This window comes from Coregonus lavaretus (genome assembly GCF_964263955.1).
Source record: "Coregonus lavaretus genome assembly, chromosome: 11".
Classification (NCBI taxonomy): domain Eukaryota; kingdom Metazoa; phylum Chordata; class Actinopteri; order Salmoniformes; family Salmonidae; genus Coregonus; species Coregonus lavaretus.
In genome coordinates, this window is record NC_139998.1 from 60,684,824 (window position 1) to 60,709,366 (window position 24,543).

Genomic DNA, 24,543 nt, shown 5'->3' on the forward strand with positions numbered 1-24,543 from the left:
TCCTATCCCAGGTATTCCTTAAAGAGGTGGGGTTTCAAGTGTCTCCGGAAGGTGGTGAGTGACTCCGCTGTCCTGGCGTCGTGAGGGAGCTTGTTCCACCATTGGGGTGCCAGAGCAGCGAACAGTTTTGACTGGGCTGAGCGGGAACTATGCTTCCGCAGAGGTATGGGGGCCAGCAGGCCAGAGGTGGATGAACGCAATGCCCTCGTTTGGGTGTAGGGACTGATCAGAGCCTGAAGGTACGGAGGTGCCGTTCCCCTCACAGCTCCGTAGGCAAGCACCATGGTCTTGTAGCAGATGCGAGCTTCAACTGGAAGCCAGTGGAGTGTGCGGCGGAACGGGGTGACGTGAGAGAACTTGGGAAGGTTGAACACCAGACGGAATGCAGCATTCTGGATGAGTTGTAGGGGTTTAATGGCACAGGCATCCACCTGACAGGTGTGGCAAATCAAGAAACTGATTAAATAGCATGATCATTACACAGGTGTTCCTTGTGCTGGGGACAATAAAAGGCCACTCAAAAATGTGCAGTTTTGTCACACAACACAATGCCACAGATGTCTCAGGTTTTGAGGGAGCGCGCAATTGGCATGCTGACTGCAGGAATGTCCACCAGAGCTGTTGCCAGAGAATTGAATGTTCACTCACAACTGCAGACCACGTTAACCACGCCAGCCCAGGACCTCCAGCTTCTTCACCTGCAGACCACGTGTATGGCGTCAAATAAAATGGTATTGGTCGCATACACATATTTATCAGATGTTATTGCGGATGTCAACGTTGTGAACAGAGTGCCCCATGTTGGCGGTGGGGTTATGGTATGGGAAGGCATAAGCTTCGGACAACGAACACAATTGCATTTGATCAATGGCAATTTGAATGCACAGAGATAGCGTGACGAGATCCTGAGGCCCATTGTGAGGCCCATTTTGTTTAAGGTATCTGTGACCAACAGATGTATATCTGTATTCCCAGTCATGTGAAGTTCATAGATTAGGGCCTAATGAATTTATTTCAATTGACTGATTTCCTTATATGAACTGTAACTCAGTAAAATCTCTGAAATTGTTGCATGTTGCGTTTATATTTTTGTTCAGTAAATATTGATTTCTATTATTGGGATAGAAATTATGGAAATGTGATGTTCAGTCAATTTTAATAGATAGTGCAAGTGTGAAATGTGAAAACAGTGTAATGTGCTGTAATTGACAGTACTGTAGCATACTACGTTCAAAGGGCTATTTTTAAGCATGTATCTGTCACGTATTCACCGGGAGTCAGGAAGCAGAAGGAGAGTTTAATAATGAAGAATGCAGATTTTTTTAAAACTTGCGAAGACTACAGAACGTGAATGAAAACAAACCAATACTGCTTTATGACTGAAGCTACTGAGGGCTAAATAAAGGGAAGGTCATCAAGGTAATGATGAAGTCCAGGTGTGCATAATGATGGTTGCCAGGACCGGCGACGTCGAGCGCTGGAGAGGGGGAGGGGGAGTGGGAGTAGGCATGACATTACCTGGTCAGGAGGACGGCCGCGAGGGCGAGGAGCGGGCCTGTCAGCGGAGATGGAAATCCCGGACGATGTTGCGGTCCAGGATGTCGGCCACCGGGACTCAACAGCGCTCCTCTGGACCTTACCCCTCCCAGTTCACCAGGTACTGAAGCCGACCCCCACGACGTCGGGAGTCCAGCAGGGACCTGACGGCATAGGCAGCGATCCCATTGATATCCAGGGGAGGAGTAGGGGTGTCGCAGGGGACGGCATCAGCCAGAGGACCAGGAACCATGAGGAGGGAAACATGTAGTTGGTGGGGAGTTGTAAACGGTACGTTACCTCGTTGACCCTCCGGAGGACCTTGAAGGGCCCCACAAACTGGGGGCTCAGCTTCCGGCAAGGCAGACGGAGCAGGAGGTTCCTGTTGAAGAGCCAGACGCGATCACCAGGATGGAACACAGGAGCCTCACTGCGGTAGCGATCCACCTGCTCCTTCGAAACCACTCGTCCACCGCAGGGGCTTCGGTCTGGCTCGGGGTCCATGGGCCCAGGGCCGGCTGATACCCCAGGACGCACTGGAAGGGAGTCAGCCCGGTGGAGGAGTGATGAAGTGAGTTCTGGGCGTACTCTGCCCAGGGAAGGAACCGGGCCCAGGAGTGACTCCTCAGGAACCTCCCCAGCTCCTGGTTGGTCCTCTCCACTGGCCCGTTGGACTGAGGCCGGGACCCGGATGTGAGGCTGACCGTGGCCCCCAGCTTCTCCATGAAGGCTTTCCATTCCCACAAAGTGAATTGAGGGCCACGGTCGGAGACGATGTCCTCCGGAAGGCCATAGTGCCGGAAGACCTGGAACAGTGCCTCAGCAACCTGGAGAGCGGTAGGGAGACCAGAGAGAGGGATAAAACGGCAGGATTTAGAGAATCTGTCTCCAACAACCATAATGGTGGTGAAACCATCAGACGGAGAGAGATCAGTAACGAAATTTATGGACATATGGGACCAAGGCCGCTGAGGCACGGGAAGGTGAAGGAGTTTCTCTGCCGGAGCATGCCGGGGAGATTTTGTTTGTGACATAGCGGGCGACGTCCTCTGCCAAGGTGGGCCACCAGTACTTTGTGGAGATGGATTGAATGGTGCGGGTGAAACCTGGGTGTTCAGCGGCGAGGGATGTGTGCGCCCAGGTCAGCAGCCAATCCTTCACCCCCGTGGGGACGTAGAGGCGCTCAGGAGGACAGGTAGCAGGAGCGGGTTCCCTCTACAGAGCCTGGCGGATGTCCACATCTACGTCCTAAAACACGGGGCCAATGATACGGTAGGACAGAATGATGAGCTGGAGGGCACTCACAGGACTCTCAACTGACGTGGAACCACAAGGTAAGGGAAAGCAGGTCTTCCTTCATCCTGGTGCCCAGGCTGTGATTTCCATCCTCGACCAGGATATTGGTGGGGTTATGACGTTGGAGCCACGGGAGGCCGAGGATGACTTTGTGAACCCGTGCAGTGGTGATGAGGAAGGGAAGGCTTTCCTTTCTTGGTGGTGGGGTCCCACGGTGAGGGTCAGTGGTACTGTGATGTGCGTGATAGTGCCGGATCCCAATGGTTGATTATCCAGGGCTTGGACCGGAAAAGGAGAGCGGGTATGAGGTGATGTTCAAGGAGGAGACAAGGGTCTGGTCGATGAAATTCCCTGCGGCACCGGAGTCCACTAGAGCAGTAGAGACAACACCTGAGGGACAGCCAGCCAGTGAAATGGAAACCAGGAAGGGTTTGGCGGAAAACGATGAAGAAGGAATACTCACGCCTACCCTGGGAGACGGATGATCACGGGGCCGTCCCCCTGCCCCAGTGGACCTCTGGTTGGGTCACACCGGACACTGGAGCCGGTGCCCCATCTGGCATCAATAGGAACACAGCCCCAGCTGCTCCGGCGACGCCGCTCTACTGCGGAGAGGTGTGTGACCCCTATCTCCATGGGTTCAGGCTCTGCCTCAGGACGGCCAAAGAAGGAGAGCGAGGGGCGAAGGAGGTGCCGGCGCTCCTGAAGGAGGTTGCCCAGACGGATGGCCATTGCGATGAGTGTGTCCAAGGAAAGGTTGTCGTCCCGGCACGCCAAATCCGTCTGGACCTCCTCGCGCAGTTCTCTACGGAATAGGGTGCAGAGCACCGGTTCGTTCCATCCATTTAGAACATTCACCATATACTAGCGCTGTCTGTAGTTAAACAACAGACTGGTGATGATCAGACAAACTGGGAGTGTTAGGATGTCAATTATGACTTAAGAAATTATCATTTTAGGATGAGACATTGTTGCTGTTTCTGGACTGTTGATGGTAATTTATGGCAGAGGGAGACTAGAAGTTTCTAAGAGACCAAGGATCTTTTCTCCGTTTAAGAGAATGGTGATGTTCTGTGTTCCAGGGATGCTGGCGGAGCAGTTTGTAGCAGACGGGCCGCGGCTTCACCTGTATGACTACAGTGAGCATCACTGGGACAGACTCCATAACTGGCAGCACTCCACCATGTATCTCTTCTTTGGCCTGGCTGGAGCCATGTCTCTCATTGTACACACCACCACGGACGCCGCTCCACTGGCCCTCGACAGACTAATGCTGGCCATCGCCTTCTTCATAGAAGGTAAGACGACTGGTGAGACAGAGGAGATGGAGATGTTGTCCTGAGGTAGAGTGCTTTGGTCATTAGCTAGCCACATGCAGTGTTACAGCCATAGAAATAGAATCACCACTAGAATGGACATCCCTATTCAAGTCAATGGGGCTGTAATGCGTGGACTGGCGCGCCATCACGTTACTGATGTTTGTTCTGTGTTTCCCAGGGTTCTTGTTCCTTTACCACCTCCACGGCAGAGCTATGCTAGATGTCCATGTTCACCAGCTGCTGCTGTTCTGTGTGTTTGGAGAGGCCATGGTGTCCTTTCTGGAGGTGTTCCACAGAGGAAACGTTCTGCTGGAGCTGCTGAGAGCATCACTCACCATCCTGCAGGGGAGCTGGTTCTGGCAGGTCAGTCATTCCCTTTACAGACCAGGGGGGTAGGGTGTATAGGGAATAGAGGTGCCATATATAGTATATAATAATATGATGCTATATAAGGAATAGGGTGCCAGTGGGGATGCACAGACTATTTCTCTCTTGTGTGTGTTCATGTACAGTGGGGAGAACAAGTATTTGTTACACTGCCGATTTTGCAGGTTTTCCTACTTACAAAGCATGTAGAGGTCTGTAATTTGTATCATACGTACAATTAAACTGTGAGAGATGGAATCTAAAACAAAAATCAAGAAAATCACATTGTATGATTTTTAAGTAATTAATTTGCATTTTATTGCATAATCACCTACCAACCAGTAAGAATTCCGGCTCTCACAGACCAGTTAGTTTTTCTTTAAGAAGCCCTCCTGTTCTCCACTCATTACCTGTATTAACTGCACCTGTTTGAACTCGTTACCTGTATAAAAGACACCTGTCCACACACTCAATCAAACAGACTCCAACCTCTCCACAATGGCCAAGACCAGAGAGCTGTGTAAGGACATCAGGGATACAATTGTAGACCTGCACAAGCCTGGGATGGGCTACAGGACAATAGGCAAGCAGCTTGGTGAGAAGGCAACAACTGTTGGCGCAATTATAAAGAAATGGAAGAAGTTCAAGATGACGGTCAATCACCCTCGGTCTGGGGCTCCATGCAAGATCTCACCTCGTGGGGCATCAATGATCATGAGGAAGGTGAGGGATCAGCCCAGAACTACACGGCAGGACCTGGTCAATGACCTGAAGAAAGCTGGGACCACAGTCTCAAAGAAAACCATTAGTAACACACTACGCCGTCATAGATTAAAATCCTGCAGCGCACACAAGGTCCCCCTGCTCAAGCCAGCGCATGTCCAGGCCCGTCTGAAGTTTGTCAACTCCAGAGGAGGAATGGGAGAAGGTCATGTGGTCTAATGAGACAAAAATATAGCTTTTTGGTCTAAACTCCACTCGGCGTGTTTGGAGGAAGAAGAAGGATGCGTACAACCCCAAGAACACCATCCCAACCGTGAAGCATAGAGGTGGAAACATCATTCTTTGGGGATGCTTTTCTGCAAAGGGGACAGGACGACTGCACCGTATTGAGGGGAGGATGGATGGGGCCATGTATCGCGAGATCTTGGCCAACAACCTCCTTCCCTCAGTAAGAGCATTAAAGATGGGTCGTGTCTGGGTCTTCCAGCATGACAACAACCCGAAACACACAGCCAGGGCAACTAAGGAGTGGCTCCGTAAGAAGCATCTCAAGGTCCTGGAGTGGCCTAGCCAGTCTCCAGACCTGAACCCAATAGAAAATCTTTGGAGGGAGCTGAAAGTCCGTATTGCCCAGCGACAGCCCCGAAACCTGAAGGATCTGGAGAAGGTCTGTATGGAGGAGTGGGCCAAAATCCCTGCTGCAGTGTGTGCAAACCTGGTCAAGACCTACAGGAAACGTATGATCTCTGTAATTGCAAACAAAGGTTTCTGTACCAAATATTAAGTTCTGCTTTTCTGATGTATCAAATACTTATGTCATGCAATAAAATGCAAATGAATTACTTAAAAATCATACAATGTGATTTTCTGGATTTTTGTTTTAGATTCCGTCTCTCACAGTTGAAGTGTACCTATGATAAATGACAGACCTCTACATGCTTTGTAAGTAGGAAAACCTGCAAAATCGGCAGTGTATCAAATACTTGTTCTCCCCACAGTATGTGTTTGATGTAGAGTTGAAGTAGAGGACTAAGGGACCATAAGCTCTAATCAAACACTCTATAACAGCATTCTAATGTTAAAGTCCCAAAGTCATTGTGTTTGTCACAGCTTTAAGTAACAGTTTCAGTCAGTGGTCAAGAAGGCTACTGTGGTCAAGTAGGCTACTGTGGTCAAGTAGGCTACTGTGGTCAAGTAGGCTTCAGTGCTGGCGCCGGAGGGGATGGCTGCTGTTTTATGGACTCTTAACCAACGTGCTATTTTGTGTGTTTTTTTCCCGCATTGTTTGTAACTTATTTTGTACATAATGTTGCTGCTACCGTCTCTTATGACCGAAAAGAGCTTCTGGACATCAGAACAGCGATTACTCACCTTGAACTGGACAAAACATTTTTCTTTAATGAGTCGGACAAGAGGGATTTGCTCCAGACACCCGACAGGGCCCGTCATTCGCAGTAGAAAGAAAAGGAGATATCGCGGAAGGAGATCGGGGTGCTTGGTAAGGAGCCGGCGACAAGTGGCTAATCTGCCTTTGCCATTGATACTATTGGCCAATTTACAATCGCTTGATAATAAAGTGGACGAACTACAGCCACGAATATCCTACCAACGGGACATTAAAAACTGTAATATCTTATGTTTCACAGAGTCGTGGCTGAACAAAGACATGAATAACATACAGCTGGAGGGTTATACACTGTATTGGCAGAATAGAACAGCAGCCTCTGGTAAGACAAGGGGTGGCGGTCTATGTATATTTGTAAACACCAGCTGGTGCACGATATCTAAGGAAGTCTCGATGTTTTGCTCGCCTGAGGTAGAGTATCTCATGATAAGCTGTAGACCACACTATTTACCAAGAGAGTTTTCATCTATATTCTTCGTAGCTGTCTATTAAGCACCACAAACCGATGTTGGCACTAAGACTGCACTCAATGAACTGTATACGGTCATAAGCAAACAGGAAAACGCTCATCCAGAGGCGGCGCTCCTAGTGGCCGGAGACTTTAATGCAGGGAAACTTAAATCCGTTCTACCTAATTTCTACCAGCATGTTAAATGTGCAATCAGAGGGAAAAAAACTCTAGACCACCTTTACTCCACACACAGAGACGCATACAAAGCTCTCCCTCGCCCTCCATTTGGCAAATCTGACCATATTTCTAATCTACTGATTCCTGCTTACAATCAAATTAAAGCAGGAAGCACCAGTGACACGGTCAATAAAAAAGTGATCAGATGAAGCAGATGCTAAGCTACAGGACTGTTTTGCTAGCACAGACTGGAATAAGTTCTGGGATTCTTCCGATGGCATTGAGGAGTACACCACATAAGTCACTGGCTTCGTCAATAAGTGCATCAATGACGTCGTCCCCACAGTGACTGTACGTACATACCCCAACCAGAAGCCATGGATTACAGGCAACATCCGCACTAAGCTAAAGGGTAGAGCTGCCGCTTTCAAGGAGCGGGACACTAATCCAGACGTTTATAAGAAATCCCGCTATAACCTCAGACGAACCATCAAACAGGCAAAGCGTAAATACAGGACTAAGATTGAAAACTATTACAGACTACAAAGGGAAGCATAGCCGTGAGCTGCCCAGTGACAGAGAGAGAGAAGGAGAGGGGTACTGCCCAGTGAGACGAGCCTACCAGATGAGCTAAATTACTTCTATGCTCGCTTCAAGGCAAGTAACACTGAAACATGCATGAGATTATCAGCTGTTCTGGACGACTGTGTGATCACGCTCTCCGTAGTCGATGTGAGTAAGACCTTTAAACAGGTCAACATTCACAGACAGATTACCAGGACGTGTACTCCGAGCATGCGCTGACCAACTGGCAAGTGTTTTCACTGACATTTTCAACCTCTCCCTGTCTGAGTCTGTAATACCAACATGTTTCAAGCAGACCACCATAGTCCCTGTGCCCAAGAACACTAAGGTAACCTGCCTAAATGACTACCGACCTGTAGCACTCACATCTGTAGCCATGAAGTGCTTTGAAAGGCTGGTCATGGCTCACATCAACACCATTATCCCAGAAATCCTAGACCCACTCCAATTTGCATACCGCCCCAACAGATCCACAGATGATGCAATCTCTATTGCACTCCACACTGCCCTTTCAGACCTGGACAAAAGGAACACCTATGTAAGAATGATATTCATTGACTACAGCTCAGCGTTCAACACCATAGTGCCCTCAAAGCTCATCACTAAGCTAAGGACCATGGGACTAAACACCTCCCTCTGCAACTGGATCCTGGACTTCCTGACGGGCCGCCCCCAGGTGGTAAGGGTAGGTAACAACACATCCGCCACGCTGATCCTCAACACTTGGGCACCTCAGGGGTGCGTGCTCAGTCCCCTCCTGTACTTCCTGTTCACTCATGACTGCATGGCCAGGCACGACTCCAACAAAATCATTAAGTTTGCCGATGACACAACAGTGGTAGGCCTGATCACCAACAATGACGAGACAGCCTATAGGGAGGAGGTCAGAGACCTGGCCGTGTGGTGCCAGGACAACAACCTCTCCCTTAACATGATCAAGACAAACGAGATGATTGTGGACTACAGGAAAAAGAAGAGGACCGAGCACGCCCCCATTCTCATCGACGGGGCTATGTGAGAATGCTATTCATTGACTCCAGCTCAGCGTTCAACACCATAGTGCCCTCAAAGCTCATCACTAAGCTATGGACCCTGGGACTAAACACCTCCCTCTGCAACTGGATCATGGACTTCCTGACGGGCCGCCCCCAGGTGGTAAGGGTAGGTAACAACACATCTGCCAACCTCTCCCTCAACGTGCTCAAGGCAAAGGAGATGATTGTGGACTACAGGGAAAAAAAGAGGACTGAGCACGCCCCCATTCTCATCGCCGGGGCTGTAGTGGAGACGGTTGAGAGCTTCAAGTTCCTTGGTGTCCACATCACCAACAAACTAACATTGTCCAAGCACACCAAGACAGCCGTGAAGAGGACACGACAAAACCTATTCCCCCTAAGGATACTGAAAAGATTTGGCATGGGTCTTCAGATCCTCAACAGGTTCTACAGCTGCACCATCGAGAGCATGCTGACTGGTTGCATCACTGCCTGGTATGGCAACTGCTCGACCTCCGACCGCAAGGCACTACAGAGGGTACATCACTGGGGCCAAACTTCCTGCCATCCAGGACCTCTATACCAGGCGGTGTCAGAGGAAGGCCCTATAAATTGTCAAAGACTCCAGCCAGCCTAGTCATAGACTGTTCTCTCTGCTACCGCACGGCAAGCGGTACCGGAGCGCCAAGTCTAGGTCCAAGAGGCTTTTAAACAGCTTCTACCCCCAAGCCATAAGACTCCTGAACATCTAATCAAATTGCTACCCAGACTATTTGCATTGTCCCCCCCCCCCCCCCCCCTCCTTTTACGCTGCTGCTACTCTCTGTTTATTATCTATGCATAGTCACTGTAATAACTCTACCTACATGTACATATTACCTCAATTACCTCGACTAACCGGTGCCCCCGCACATTGACTCGGTACTGGTACCCCCTGTATGTAGCCTCGCTATTGTTATTTTTACTTCTGCTCTTTAATTATTTGTTACTTTTATTTCGTATTATTTTATATTGCAATTTTTTTATTTTATGGGGGTATTCTTTCTTAAAATGCATTGTTGGTTAAGGACTTGTAAGTAAGCATTTCACTGTTGTATTCGGCGCATGTGAGAACATTTTATTTTTATTTTATTTGTGGCTATTTGATTATAATTTAGGCCTACCAGGGTGGCTTACCATCAAAAATAATGGAGAAAATGCATCCCATAACATTTTTACATGGAAATAGCTGTTCTATCATTCAGCCTACAGTAGCAGCCAATGTGTGGTGTTCAATGTAGACCTACATTCCATGAGACTTTTGAAAAAAACATGCAGGGCTTGACATTAACCTGTTTATCCACTTGTCCTTCAGACAAGGAGGTGACTGAAAAGGTTGTGTTGTTTGATGCAAGAAACCACTTTACAAAATAAAATACATTATTATTCCCATACCAATATTAGAGAATCAGACAAATTATGCTAACCTCTGCCTATTGGCTACTTAGTTTATTCAAGCCTGTCTCAAAATACAACACTGCCCCTTTAAGACAAAAAAAAGGTTTTTACCCAACTAGCTTTTCAAAGATGGCTAGAAATGTACACGTTTTGTGCTCTTGAAGGAAGTAATCACTCCCCCATTGCTGACTTCAAAGTATCTATAACTGGGCTAATAACTCACTAACTAGCAAAGGATATGAACAAATGTTCACACGTGGCTACATGCAGCTCTCGCTTTGATCTCAAAACAAGCTCATCTACTCACGACCGCTCATGCTGTAAACACGGTCCAGTTCACAGTGAATGGCACAGAGTCATATATGGTAATAGTCGATTTGCATATAGGCCTATTACAGCTCTGGTCGGTTGTGCCGCACCCGTCTGTGTAGAGTACGGGCCTGAGTCATGCGTGTCAATGCAATAGAATCCTACTCCGATGCGTTCTGCCTGCAACAAAATCTCTTGCATAGTTCGTTTTGTTTCGGTATGTCATTGAAAGTGGCTAATATTGCGTTGATTCGGTCACAATTCCCACAGTAAAGGGAAATGTTGATAGTGTTAACTAAGGGGGAAAACGCAAGAAAGTTGAGTGAAGTTCAATCTTGTGTTTCTCTGCACAGGCTGATATTTCTTCTGAGAGCTTAGAAGGAACATTGGTTAGAACCCCATCAGTAAAATTTTCAGGTCTTCAGGTCTTCAGGTCTTCAGGTCTCAGGCTCATCACATGCGTGGATCCTTCTGCTTCTGATTGCCACAGAAATTGTTGTTGTTATGCAGTAAGCCTGATTTAGAACCCAGTCAGTTAAATTGGTGCCCTGATCTCTGAGTACATTTACATTTACATCATTTAGCAGACGCTCTTATCCAGAGCGACTTACAAATTGGTGCATTCAACTTATGATAGCAAGTTGGAGAATCACTTTTCTTCTTTTTTTATGGGGGGTGGGGGGGTAGACGGATTACTTTATCCTATGCCAGGTATTCCTTAAAGAGGTGGGGTTTCAAGTGTCTCCGGAAAGTGGTGAGTGACTCCGCTGTCCTGGCGTCGTGAGGGAGCTTGTTCCACCATTGGGGTGCCAGAGCAGCGAACAGTTTTGACTGGGCTGGGCGGAACTGTGCTTCCGCACAGGTAGGGGGGCCAGCAGGCCAGAGGTGGATGAACGCAATGCCCTCGTTTGGGTGTAGGGACTGATCAGAGCCTGAAGGTACGGAGGTGCCGTTCCCCTCACAGCTCCGTAGGCAAGCACCATGGTCTTGTAGCAGATGCGAGCTTCAACTGGAAGCCAGTGGAGTGTGCGGAGGAGCGGGGTGACGTGAGAGAACTTGGGAAGGTTAAACACCAGACGGGCTGCAGCGTTCTGGATAAGTTGTAGGGGTTTAATGGCACAGGCAGGGAGCCCAGCCAACAGCGAGTTGCAGTAATCCAGACGGGAGATGACAAGTGCCTGGATTAATACCTGTGCCGCTTTCTGTGTAAGGTAGGGTCGTACTCTGCGAATGTTGTAGAGCATGGAGAAAGGAGAAAATGAATTGTGTGTCGTCTGCGTAGCAATGATAGGAGAGCCCATGTGAGGATATGACAGAGCCAAGTGACTTGGTGTATAGAGAGAATAGGAGAGGGCCTAGAACTGAGCCCTGGGTGACACCAGTGGTGAGAGCACGTGGTGCGGAGACAGATTCTCGCCACGCCACCTGGTAGGAGCGACCTGTCAGGTAGGACGCAATCCAAGAGTGAGCAGCGCCGGAGATGCCCAACTCGGAGAGGGTGGAGAGGAGGATCTGATGGTTCACAGCATCAAAGGCAGCGGAAAGGTCTAGAAGGATAAGAGAAGAGGAGAGAGAGTTAGCTTTAGCAGTGCGGAGAGCCTCCGTGACACAGAGAAGAGCAGTCTCAGTTGAATGACCAGTCTTGAAACCTGACTGGTTTGGATCAAGAAGGTAATTCTGAGAGAGATAGCAGGAGAGTTGGCTAGAGACGGCACGCTCAAGAGTTTTGGAGAGAAAAGAAAGAAGGGATACTGGTCTGTAGTTGTTGACATCGGAGGGATCGAGTGTAGGTTTTTTGAGGAGGGGTGCAACTCTTGCTCTCTTGAAGACGGAAGGGACATGGCCAGCGGTCAAGGATGAGTTGATGAGCGAGGTGAGGTAAGGGAGAAGGTCTCCGGAAATGGTCTGGAGAAGAGAGGAGGGGATAAGGTCAAGCGGCAGGTTGTTGGGCGGCCGGCCGTCACAAGTCCCAAGATTTCATCTGGAGAGAGAGGGGAGAAAGAAGTCAAAGCATAGGGTAGGGCAGTGTGAGCAGGACCAGCGGTGTCATTTGACTTAATAAATGAGGATCGGATGTCGTCAACCTTCTTTTCAAAATGGTTGACGAAGTCATCCACAGAGAGGGAGGAGGGAGGAGGAGGATTCAGCAGGGAGGAGAAGGTGGCAAAGAGCTTCCTAGGGTTAGAGGCAGAGGCTTGAAATTCAGAGTGGTAGAAAGTGGCTTTGGCAGCGGAAACAGAGGAAGAGAATGTAGAGAGGAGGGAGTGAAAAGATGACAGGTCCGCAGGGAGTCTAGTTTTCCTCCATTTCTGCTCGGCTGCCCGGAGCCCTCTTCTGTGAGCTCGCAATGAGTCGTCAAGCCACGGAGCAGGAGGGGAGGACCGAGCCGGCCGGGAGGATAGGGGACATAGAGAGTCAAAAGATGCAGAAAGGGAGGAGATTTACCTGGAGGGCGATAAATGACAAGGATGTTAATAATCTGCTCAGACCCCAACCAAGGAGCATCAAAAGTCGTGCTATAAATTCTCAGACAACACAAAAATTCCTTGATGCCCTTCCAGACTCCTTCTGCCTACCCAAGGACGTCAGAGGACAAAAATCAGTTAACCACTTAACTGAGGAACTCAATTTAACCTTGCGCAATACCCTAGATGCAGTTGCACCCCTAAAAACGAAAAACATTTGTCATAAGAAACTAGCTCCCTGGTATACAGAAAATACCCGAGCTTTGAAGCAAGCTTCCAGGAAATTGGAACGGAAATGGCGCCACACCAAACTGGAAGTCTTCCGACTAGCTTGGAAAGACAGTACCGTGCAGTACCGAAGAGCCCTCACTGCTGCTCGATCATCCTACTTTTCCAACTTAATCGAGGAAAATAAGAACAATCCAAAAAAAATTTTGATACTGTTGCAAAGCTAACTAAAAAGCAGCATTCCCCAAGAGAGGATGGCTTTCACTTCAGCAGTAATAAATTCATGAACTTCTTTGAGGAAAAGATCATGACCATTAGAAAGCAAATTACGGACTCCTCTTTGAATCTGCGTATTCCTCCAGGGCTTAGCTGTCCTGGATCTGCACAGCTCTGCGAGGGCCTGGGATCGGGAGAGACACTTAAGTGTTTTAGTACTATATCTCTTGACACAATGATGAAAATAATCATGGCCTCTAAACCTTCAAGCTGCATACTGGATCCTATTCCTACTAAACTGCTGAAGGAGCTGCTTCCTGTGCTTGGCCCTCCTATGTTGAACATAATAAACAGCTCTCTATCCACCGGATGTGTACCAAACTCACTAAAAGTGGCAGTGATAAAGCCTCTCTTGAAAAAGCCAAACCTTGACCCGGAAAATATAAAAAACTATCGGCCTATATCGAATCTTCCATTCCTCTCAAAAATTTTAGAAAAAGCTGTTGCGCAGCAACTCACTGCCTTTCTGAAGACAAACAATGTATACGAAATGCTTCAGTCTGGTTTTAGACCCCATCATAGCACTGAGACTGCACTTGTGAAGGTGGTAAATGACCTTTTAATGGCGTCAGACCGAGGCTCTGCATCTGTCCTCGTGCTACTAGACCTTAGTGCTGCCTTTGACACCATCGATCACCACATTCTTTTGGAGAGACTGGAAACCCAAATTGGTCTACACGGACAAGTTCTGGCCTGGTTTAGATCTTACCTGTCGGAAAGATATCAGTTTGTCTCTGTGAATGGTCTGTCCTCCGACAAATCAACTGTACATTTCGGTGTTCCTCAAGGTTCCGTTTTAGGACCACTATTGTTTTCACTATATATTTTACCTCTTGGGGATGTTATTCGAAAACATAATGTTAACTTTCACTGCTATGCGGATGACACACAGCTGTACATTTCAATGAAACATGGTGAAGCCCCAAAATTGCCCTCGCTAGAAGCCTGTGTTTCAGACATAAGGAAGTGGATGGCTGAAAACTTTCTACTTTTAAACTCGGACAAAACAGAGATGCTTGTTCTAGGTCCCAAGAAACAAAGAGATCTTCTGTTAAATCTGACAATTCATCTTGATGGTTGTAAAGTCGTCTCAAATAAAACTGTGAAGGACCTCGGCGTTACTCTTGACCCTGATCTCTCTTTTGACGAACATATCAAGACTGTTTCAAGGACAGCTTTTTTCCATCTACGTAACATTGCAAAAATCAGAAATTTTCTGTCCAAAAATGATGCAGAAAAATTAATCCATGCATTTGTTACTTCTAGGTTAGACTACTGCAATGCTCTACTTTCCGGCTACCCGGATAAAGCACTAAATAAACTTCAGTTAGTGCTAAATACGGCTGCTAGAATCCTGACTAGAACCAAGAAATTTGATCATATTACTCCAGTGCTAGCTTCCCTACACTGGCTTCCTGTTAAGGCAAGGGCTGATTTCAAGGTTTTACTGTTAACCTATAAAGCGTTACATGGGCTTGCTCCTACCTATCTTTCCGAGTTGGTCCTGCCGTACATACCAATACGTACGCTACGGTCACAAGACGCAGGCCTCCTAATTGTCCCTAGAATTTCTAAGCAAACAGCGGGAGGCAGGGCTTTCTCCTATAGATCTCCATTTTTATGGAACAGTCTGCCTACCCATGTGAGAGACGCAGACTCGGTCTCAACCTTTAAGTCTTTACTGAAGACTTATCTCTTCAGTAGGTCATATGATTGAGTGTAGTCTGGCCCAGGAGTGTGAAGGTGAATGGAAAGGCTCTGGAGCAACGAACAGCCCTTGCTGTCTCTGCCAGGCCGGTTCCCCTCTCTCCACTGGGGTTCTCTGCCTCTAACCCTGTTACAGGGGCTGAGTCACTGGCTTGCTGGTGCTCTTTCATGCCGTCCCTAGGAGGGGTGCGTCACTTGAGTGGGTTGAGTTACTGACGTGATCTTCCTGTCTGGGTTGGCGCCCCCCCTTGGTTTGTGCTGTGGTGGAGACCTCTGTGGGCTATACTCGGCCTTGTCTCAGGATTGTAAGTTGGTGGTTGAGGATATCCCTCTAGTGGTGCGGGGGCTGTGCTTTGGCAGAGTGGGTGGGGTTATATCCTTCCTGTTTGGCCCTGTCCGGGGGTTTCTTCGGATGGGGCCACAGTGTCTCCGGACCGCTCCTGTCTCAGCCTCCAGTATTTATGCTGCAGTAGTTTATGTGTCGGGGGGCTGGGGTTAGTTGGTTATACCTGGAGTACTTCTCCTGTCTTATCCAGTGTCCTGTGTGAATTTAAGTATGCTCTCTCTAATTCTCTCGTTCTCTCTTTCTCTCTGAGAACCTGAGCCCTAGGACCATACGTCAGGACTACCGGGCATGCTGACACCTTGCTGTCCCCAGTCCGCCTGGCCTTGCTGCTATTCCAGTTTCAACTGTTCTGCCTGCGGTTACGAAACCCCTACCTGTCCCAGACCTGCTGTTTTCAACTCTTAATGATCGGCTATGAAAAGCCAACTGAGAGACCTGAGCCCTAGGATCATACGTCGGGACTACCGGCCGTGGTGACTCCTTGCTGTCCCCAGTCCGCCTGGCCTTGCTGCTATTCCAGTTTCAACTGTTCTGCCTGCGGTTATGGAACCCCTACCTGTCCCAGACCTGCTGTTTTCAACTCTTAATGATCGGCTATGAAAAGCCAACTGAGATTTATTCCTGATTATTATTTGACCATGCTTGTCACTTATGAACATTTTTGAACATCTTGGCATGGTTCTGTTATAACCTCCACCCGGCACAGCCAGAAGAGGACTGGCCACCCCTCATAGCCTGGTTCCTCTCTAGGTTTCTTCCTAGGTTTTGGCCTTTCTAGGGAGTTTTTCCTAGCCACCGTGCTTCTACACCTGCATTACTAGCTGTTTGGGGTTTTAGGCTGGGTTTCTGTACAGCACTTCGAGATATTAGCTGATGTACGAAGGGCTATATAAAATAAAATTGATTGATTGATTGATTGATTAAGCTTGAATGGGCTAGTGACTGTGACAGCATGGAATTCAAATGAGGAGATAGACAGATGGGTCAGGCGAAAAAGAGAGAATGTCCACTTGGGAGAGATGAGGATTCCTGTGCCACCGCCGCGCTGACCAGATGCTCTCGGGGTATGCGAGAACACATGATCAGACGAGGAAAGAGCAATAGGAGTAGCAGTGTTTTCTGTGGTAATCCATGTTTCCGTCAGCGCCAAGAAGTCGAGGGACTGGAGGGTAGCATAGGCTGAGATGATCTCTGCCTTGTTGGCTGCAGAACGGCAGTTCCAGAGGCTGCCGGAGACCTGGAACTCCACGTCGGTTGTGCGCGCAGGGACCACCAGGTTAGAGAGGCAGCAGCCACGTGGTGTGAAGCGTTTGTATGGCCTGTGCAGAAAGGAGAGAACAGGGATAGACAGAGGCATAGTTGACAGGCTACAGAAAATGGCTACAATAATGCAAAGGAGATCGGAATGAAATGAACTAAACATCTGGGAAAGCGAGAGAGCAGGACCTCCCTCACTTACGTTTCACTGAAACACCCAAATATAACTCTCCCAACTTCCACCTCAGAAACTATAATTGTTGTAAACTACAGCGGTTCAATGTTTTCTAGGAATATACTAACTTAGTTTATTCAGCTAGCTAACTTGGTACAGTATTCTTCCGTGAAAACCGTCCAGGGCACCTAGTCATATGACGCCACAGCCAGCTAGCATGCCGGCCTCCAACAACACGGTTTAGCGCCAATACTCGGCCACAACAAACCACCAGTGTGTCAACACGCCAAGCAGATCATTCGTGTCCGTAACTAACGTTGTGGGTTAGTCCCGACAGCTTGAGCGAGTCCGTCGTCAACTTATTCAGCCAGTTAGTTAGCTAGAATAGTTAGCATACTAGCTAGCCATTGCTTTCTGCCAACGAAGAAACCCGTCCTCCCACGGCACGAACACACAGAGAGAGCCAAGCTAACGTTAACTAGTCACCCATGTCCCGAATTCCCTTGAACGACTCTGGCTACCAGTATGTAGAAACAAAACCCAAATGTAGGTTATAACTTACCCCTAGCAGCTACTAGTTTAGTAGCTATCCAGGTAGCAACAAGCTTTTCAACTAGCTGGCTAGCTATATGATGCCATTTACATCTAATTTAGCCAGCTGTTCAACTAGCTGGCTAGCTATATGATGCAATTTACATCTAATTTAGCCAGCTGTTCAACTAGCTGGCTAGCTAGATGATGCCATTTACATCTAATTTAGCCAGCTGTTCAACTAGCTGGCTAGCTATATGATGCCATTTACATCTAATTTAGCCAGCTGTTCAACTAGCTGGCTAGCTATATGATGCCATTTACATCTAATTTAGCCAGCTGGTAATTATGACGTTAAATGTTTGCTAAATCTAGCTAGTTATCTTGCATTGCCATTGTTTGGCTGGAAGCAGGTTGAGTGTGTACAGGGCATTTCAAATCAAATTCAAATAAAAATGTATTGGTCGCAACACATATTTAGCAGATGTTATTGCGGGTGTAGCGAAATGCTTATGTTCCTAGTAGTATCTAACAATTCCCAACAATACACACAGATCTAAAAGTAAAATAATGGAATTAAGAAATATATAAATATTAGGACGAGCAATGTCGGAGTCCGGAGTATAAATATATATATCTGTGTGTAATGGGATGTATAGACATTATGGACGGTATGTGTATAGAATATATCGTATATCTGTAAAATACATAGGATAGAATAGTGTATATATACAGCAATACTTGAATAGGATGGCATTGACTAGAATATAGTATATACAGTGCCTTCGGAAAGTATTGAGACCCCTAGACTTTTTCCACATTTTGTTACGTTACAGCCTTATTCTAAAATGGATTAAATAAATAAAAATCTACACACAATACCCTATAATGTCAAAGTGAAAACAGGTATTTATAAATTTTTGCAAATGTATACATTTTGCTATGAGAGTCGAAATTGAGCTCAGGTTCATCTTGTTTCCATTGATCATCCTTGAGATGTTTCTACAACTTGATTGGAGTCCACCTGTGGTAAATTGAATTGATTGGACATGATTTGGAAAGGCACACACATGTCTATATAAGGTCCCACAGTTGACAGTGCATGTCAGAGCAAAAACCAAGCCATGAGGTCGAAGGAATTGTCCGTAGAGCGCCGAGACAGGATTGTGTCGAGACACAGATCTGGGAAAGGGTACCAAAAAATGTCTGCAGCATTGAAGGTCCCCAAGAACACACTGGCATCCATCATTCTTAAATGGAAGACGTTTGGAACCACCAAGACTCTTCCTAGAGCTGGCCGCCCGGCCAAACTGAGCAATCGGGGGAGAAGGGCCTTGGTCAGGGAAGTGACCAAGAACCCGATGGTCACTCTGACAGACATCCAGAGTTCCTCTGTGGAGATGGGAGTACCTTCTAGGACAACCATCTCTGCAGCACTCCACAAATCAGGCCTTTATGGTAGAGTGGTCAGACGGAAGCCACTCCTCAGTAAAAGGCACATGACAGCCTGCTTGGTGTTTGCCAAAAGGCACCTAAAGACTCTGAGGCCATGAGAAAGAAGATTCTCTGGTCTGATGAAACCAAGATTGAACTCTCTGGCCTGAACGCCAAGCATCACATCTAGAGGAAACCTGGCACCATCCCTACGCTGAAGCATGGTGGTGTCAGAATCAGGCTGTGGGGATGTTTTTCAGCGGCAGGGACTGGGAGACTAGTCAGGATCGAGGCAAAGATGAATGGAGCAAAGTACAGAGAGATCCTTGATGAAAACCGGCTCCAGAGCGCTCAGGACCTCTGACTGGGGGTGAAGGTTCACCTTCCAACAGGACAACAACCGTAAGCACACAGCCAAGACAATGCAGGAGTGGCTTCGGGACAAGTCTCTGAATGTCCTTGAGTGGCTCAGCCAGAGACCGGACTAAGGGGCGGCAGGTAGCTTAGTGGGTAAGAGCGTTGTGCCAGTAACCGAAAGGTCGCTGGTTCTAATCCCCGAGCCGACTAGGTGAAAAATCTGTCGATGTGCCCTTGAGCAAGGCACTTAACCCTAATTGCTCCTGTAAGTCGCTCTGGATAAGAGCGTCTGCTAAATGACTAAAATGTAAAATGTAAATGTTAAACCTGATCGAACATCTCTGGAGAGACCTGGAAATAGCTGTGGAGCAACGCTCCCCATCCAACCTGACAGAGCTTGAGAGGATCTGCAGAGAAGAATGGGAGAAACTCCCCAAATACAGGTGTGCCAAGCTTGTAGCGTCATACCCAAGAAGACATGAGGCTGTAAATGCTGCCAAAGGTGCTTCAACAAAGTACTCAGTAAAGGGTCTGAATACTTATGTAAATGTAATATTTATGTTGTTTATTTGTAATAAATTAGCAAAAATTTATAAAGACCTGTTTTTGCTTTGTCATTATGGGGTATTGTGTGTAGATTGATGAGGGGGAAAAAACAATGTAATCCATTTTAGAATAAGGCTGTAGCGTAACAAAATGTGGAAAAAGTCAAGCGGTCTGAATACTTTCCGAAGGCACTGTACATATGAAATGAGTAAAGCAGTATGTAAACGTGTATGTGACCAGTGTTCCATTATTAAAGTGACCAGTGATTCCATGTCTATGTACATAGGGCAGCAGCCTCTAAGGTGCAGGGTTGAGTAACCGGGTGGTTGCCGGCTAGTGATGGCTATTTAACAGTCTGATGGCCTTGAGATAGATGCTGTTTTTCAGTCTCTCGGTCCCAGCTTTGATGCACCTGTACTGACCACGCCTTCTGGATGATAGCGGGGTGAACAGTTCGTGGCTCGGGTGGCTGATGTCCTTGATGATCTTTTTGGCCTTCCTGTGACATCGGGTGCTGTAGGTGTCCTGGAGGGCAGGCCGTGTGCCCCCGATAATGCGTTCGGCAGACCGCACTACCCTCTGGAGAGCCCTGCGGTTGCGGGCGGTGCAGTTGCCGTACCAGGTGGTGATACAGCCCGACAGGATGCTCTCAATTGTGCATCTGTAAAAGTTTGTGAGGGTTTTAGGTGCCAAGCCAAATTTCTTCTGCCTCCTGAGGTTGAAGAGGCTCTGTTGCGCCTTCTTCACCACACTGTCTGTGTGGGTGGACCATTTCAGATTGTCAGTGATGTGTACGCCAAAGAACTTCAAGCTTTTCACCTTCTCCACTGCGGTCCCATCGATATGGAAAGGGGCGTGCTCCCTCCGCTGTTTCCTGAAGTCCACGATCATCTCCTTCGTTTTGTTGACGTTGAGTGAGAGGTTATTTTCCTGGCACCACACTGCCAGGGCCCTCACCTCCTCCCTGTAGGCGGTCTCGTCATTGTTGGTAATCAAGCCTACTGTCGTCTACAGACTTGATGATTGAGTTGGAGGCGTGCTTGGCCACGCAGTCATGGGTGAACAGGGAGTATAGCTGTAGCAGTCAACAGGCAATAACAAGCTATAGGACATTAATTAATTCATGTTTTAACCAGTTTTTCTGGAATTTGTCTTTCAGCATAAACCTGCTCTCCACCGCCAGTACAAGGAGATTAATGAGAGTGAACAAGTAACACTTCAGGTGTTTTGTCTTTGTACTTTGAGCTTATTGCTTGGACTTGGGGGGTCAATGAATGTTATTGCTGGTATGCAGGTTATAATGTCTTGTCTATTTTAGTCTGCTTTCCTCCTTTACAGCTTGAATGGTCTGGAGCCTGGTGTTGTTGTGGCCAAGGAGCTTTCACTCAGATGGAACCAGGTTTCAGCTGCTGTGCAATACTGACCTCCTTCCTCCTAGAGATGTGCAAGACACAACCTGGCAAACATATATTTTTGAGAAGATCAGGACTTTTGTAATAAAAAGGCCATGGACATTACATGTCCTTCTCCAAAGGGCAGGACAGAAATATGCTCTCAGGCTATATTCCTTTGTTCATATCATAACATGACCTGAACCAAAGTCACTCAAAGGATCTTATGACACAGGCCTAGGTCTAGATAGTGTTTTTACCTAAGCCTTTATGTGTTTGAAGTTTTTCCTAAATGTAGGCTACTACCTTTAGCACTTGAAATTAATAAAGTAGTTTAATCTTGAAATATTGTATTTGTTTTTTAAGCACTACCTCACTGCTTTAGCACATGGCCACAGTCACGTGTTCACAGGTGAATTCTTTAAGAGATGGATGGGTCTAGGGCTTTAGAGGGTGTGAACCATGCTAAATGGGTGGGGCTAGGGCTTTAGAGGGTGTGAACCATGCTAAATGGGTGGGGCTTTAGAGGGTGTGAACCATGCTAAATGGGTGGGGCTTTAGAGGGTGTGAACCATGCTAAATGGGTGGGGCTAGGGCTTTAGAGGGTGTGAACCATGCTAAATGGGTGGGGCTTTAGAGGGTGTGAACCATGCTAAATGGGTGGGGCTTTAGAGGGTGTGAACCATGCTAAATGGGTGGGGCTTTACAGGGTGTGACCAATGCTAAATGGGTGTGGCTAAGGCTTTAGAGGGTGTGAACCATGCTAAATGGGTGGGGTTAAGGCTTTAGAGGGTGTGAACCATGCTAAATGGGTGGGGTTAAGGCTTTAGAGGGTGTGAACCATGCTAAATGGGTGGGGCTAGGGCTTTAGAGGGTGTGAACCATGCTAAATGGGTGGGGCTAGGGCTTTAGAGGGTGTAAACCATGCTAAATGGGTGGGGCTAGGGCTTTAGAGGGTGTAAACCATGCTAAATGGGTGGGGCTAAGGCTTTAGAGGGTGTGAACCATGCTAAATGGGTGGGGCTAAGGCTTTAGAGGGTGTGAACCATGCTAAATGGGTGGGGCTTTAGAGGGTGTGAACCATGCTAAATGGGTGGGGCTTTAGAGGGTGTGAACCATGCTGAATGGGTGGGGCTTTAGAGGGTGTGAACCATGCTAAATGGGTGGGGCTTTAGAGGGTGTGAACCATGCTGAATGGGTGGGGCTTTAGAGGGTGTGAACCATGCTAAATGGGTGGGGCTTTAGAGGGTGTGAACCATGCTAAATGGGTGGGGCTAGGGCTTTAGAGGGTGTGAACCATGCTAAATGGGTGGGGCTAGGGCTTTAGAGGGTGTGAACCATGCTAAATGGGTGGGGTTAAGGCTTTAGAGGGTGTGAACCATGCTAAATGGGTGGGGCTTTAGAGGGTGTGAACCATGCTAAATGGGTGGGGCTTTAGAGGGTGTGAACCATGCTAAATGAGTGGGGCTTTAGAGGGTGTGAACCATGCTGAATGGGTGGGTCTAGGGCTTTACATGGTGTGAACCATGCTAAATGGGTGGGGCTTTACAGGGTGTGAACCATGCTAAATGGGTGGGGCTTTAGAGGGTGTGAACCATGCTAAATGAGTGGGGCTTTAGAGGGTGTGAACCATGCTAAATGGGTGGGGCTTTAGAGGGTGTGAACCATGCTAAATGAGTGGGGCTAGGGCTTTACAGGGTGTGAACCATGCTAAATGGGTGGGGCTTTAGAGGGTGTGAACCATGCTAAATGGGTGGGGCTTTAGAGGGTGTGAACCATGCTAAATGGGTGGGGCTTTAGAGGGTGTGAACCATGCTAAATGGGTGGGGCTAAGGCTTTAGAGGGTGTGAACCATGCTAAATGGGTGGGGCTAAGGCTTTAGAGGGTGTGAACCATGCTAAATGGGTGGGGTTAAGGCTTTAGAGGGTGTGAACCATGCTAAATGGGTGGGGCTAAGGCTTTAGAGGGTGTGAACCATGCTAAATGGGTGGGGCTAAGGCTGTAGCTGGTCAATGTGAAAGTTTCTCTTTCATATAAAACAATAGGCATTGTTTGCCTAATGGGGGAACCTGGTGAGATAATGTTCAGAGAATCCATTTTGGCAATTTGGTTAAAGTATTCCTTTTCTAAATATCTTTCCCAATGTTTCATGCAGAGCAAGTTTGAAAATCACAGCAGATGTTTCATTGTCTTTTTCTCCTTAATGGGATTCTGTGTCACCTTTTAAAGCAGCATTACATTTACATTTTAGTCATTTAGCAGACGCTCTTATCCAGAGCGACTTACAGTTAGTGCATACATTATTTTTTATACCCCCCGTGGGAATCGAACCCACAACCCTGGTGTTGCAAACGCCATGCTCTACCAACTGAGCTACATCCCTGCCGGCTATTCCCTCCCCTACCCTGGACAACGCTGGGCCAATTGTGCGCCACCCCATGGGTCTCCCGGTCGCGGCCGGCTACGACAGAGCCTGGATTCGAACCAGGATCTCTAGTGACACAGCTAGCACTGCGATGCAGTGCCTTAGACCACTGCGCTTTCCCATGTTTCCTCCAACGGTCATTTTGAAGCTCTGAGTGTGTACGGGGCTGGCAGGTTGCCTAGCGTTCAAGAGCTTTGGGCCAGTAGCCGAAAAGTTGCTGGTTCCAATCAGTTGATGTTCCTTTGAGCAAGGCACTTAACCCTAATTGCTGCTGTAAGTCACTCTGGATAAGACTACATGACTAAAATGTAAATGTACTTTTATCCAATATAAAAAAAAAAACTATAGCAGTGAAGGCCAAATTCAACGGGTTTCTGTGGGCTATAGAATTAAAGGCCAAATTCAACGGGTGTCTGTGGGCTATAGCATTTAAGGCCAAATTCAATGGGTTTCTGTGGGCTATAGCATTAAAGGCCAAATTCAATGGGTTTCTGTGGACTATAGCATTAAAGGCCAAATTCAACTGGTTTCTGTGGGCTATTGCATTAAAGGCCAAATTCAATGTTTCATCAAATCAAAAAATTTAAAATCAACTGGCTAAATGATACATTTTATGACCATCTTAAAACAATTCCATATGTTAGCTTAGTAGATATTGCAATCTAAGGGCATATACAGTGGGGGAAAAAAGTATTTAGTCAGCCACCAATTGTGCAAGTTCTCCCACTTAAAAAGATGAGAGAGGCCTGTAATTTTCATCACAGGTACACGTCAACTATGACAGACAAATTGAGAAGAAAAAAATC

At 47.5% G+C, this 24,543-nt stretch overlaps 1 protein-coding gene across 1 annotated transcript in view; it reads left to right on the top strand.

Annotated features, from left to right (window-relative positions):
• Window positions 1-24,543, top strand: part of LOC311137100 (transmembrane protein 45A-like) — a 59,129-nt gene that overhangs the window by 25,099 nt on the left and 9,487 nt on the right. Inside the window, exons 3-4 of the mRNA XM_084171433.1 lie at window positions 3,915-4,130; window positions 4,330-4,514. Coding sequence (XP_084027559.1) covers window positions 3,915-4,130; window positions 4,330-4,514 — 401 coding nt within the window. The remainder of the gene's footprint in view (window positions 1-3,914; window positions 4,131-4,329; window positions 4,515-24,543) is intronic.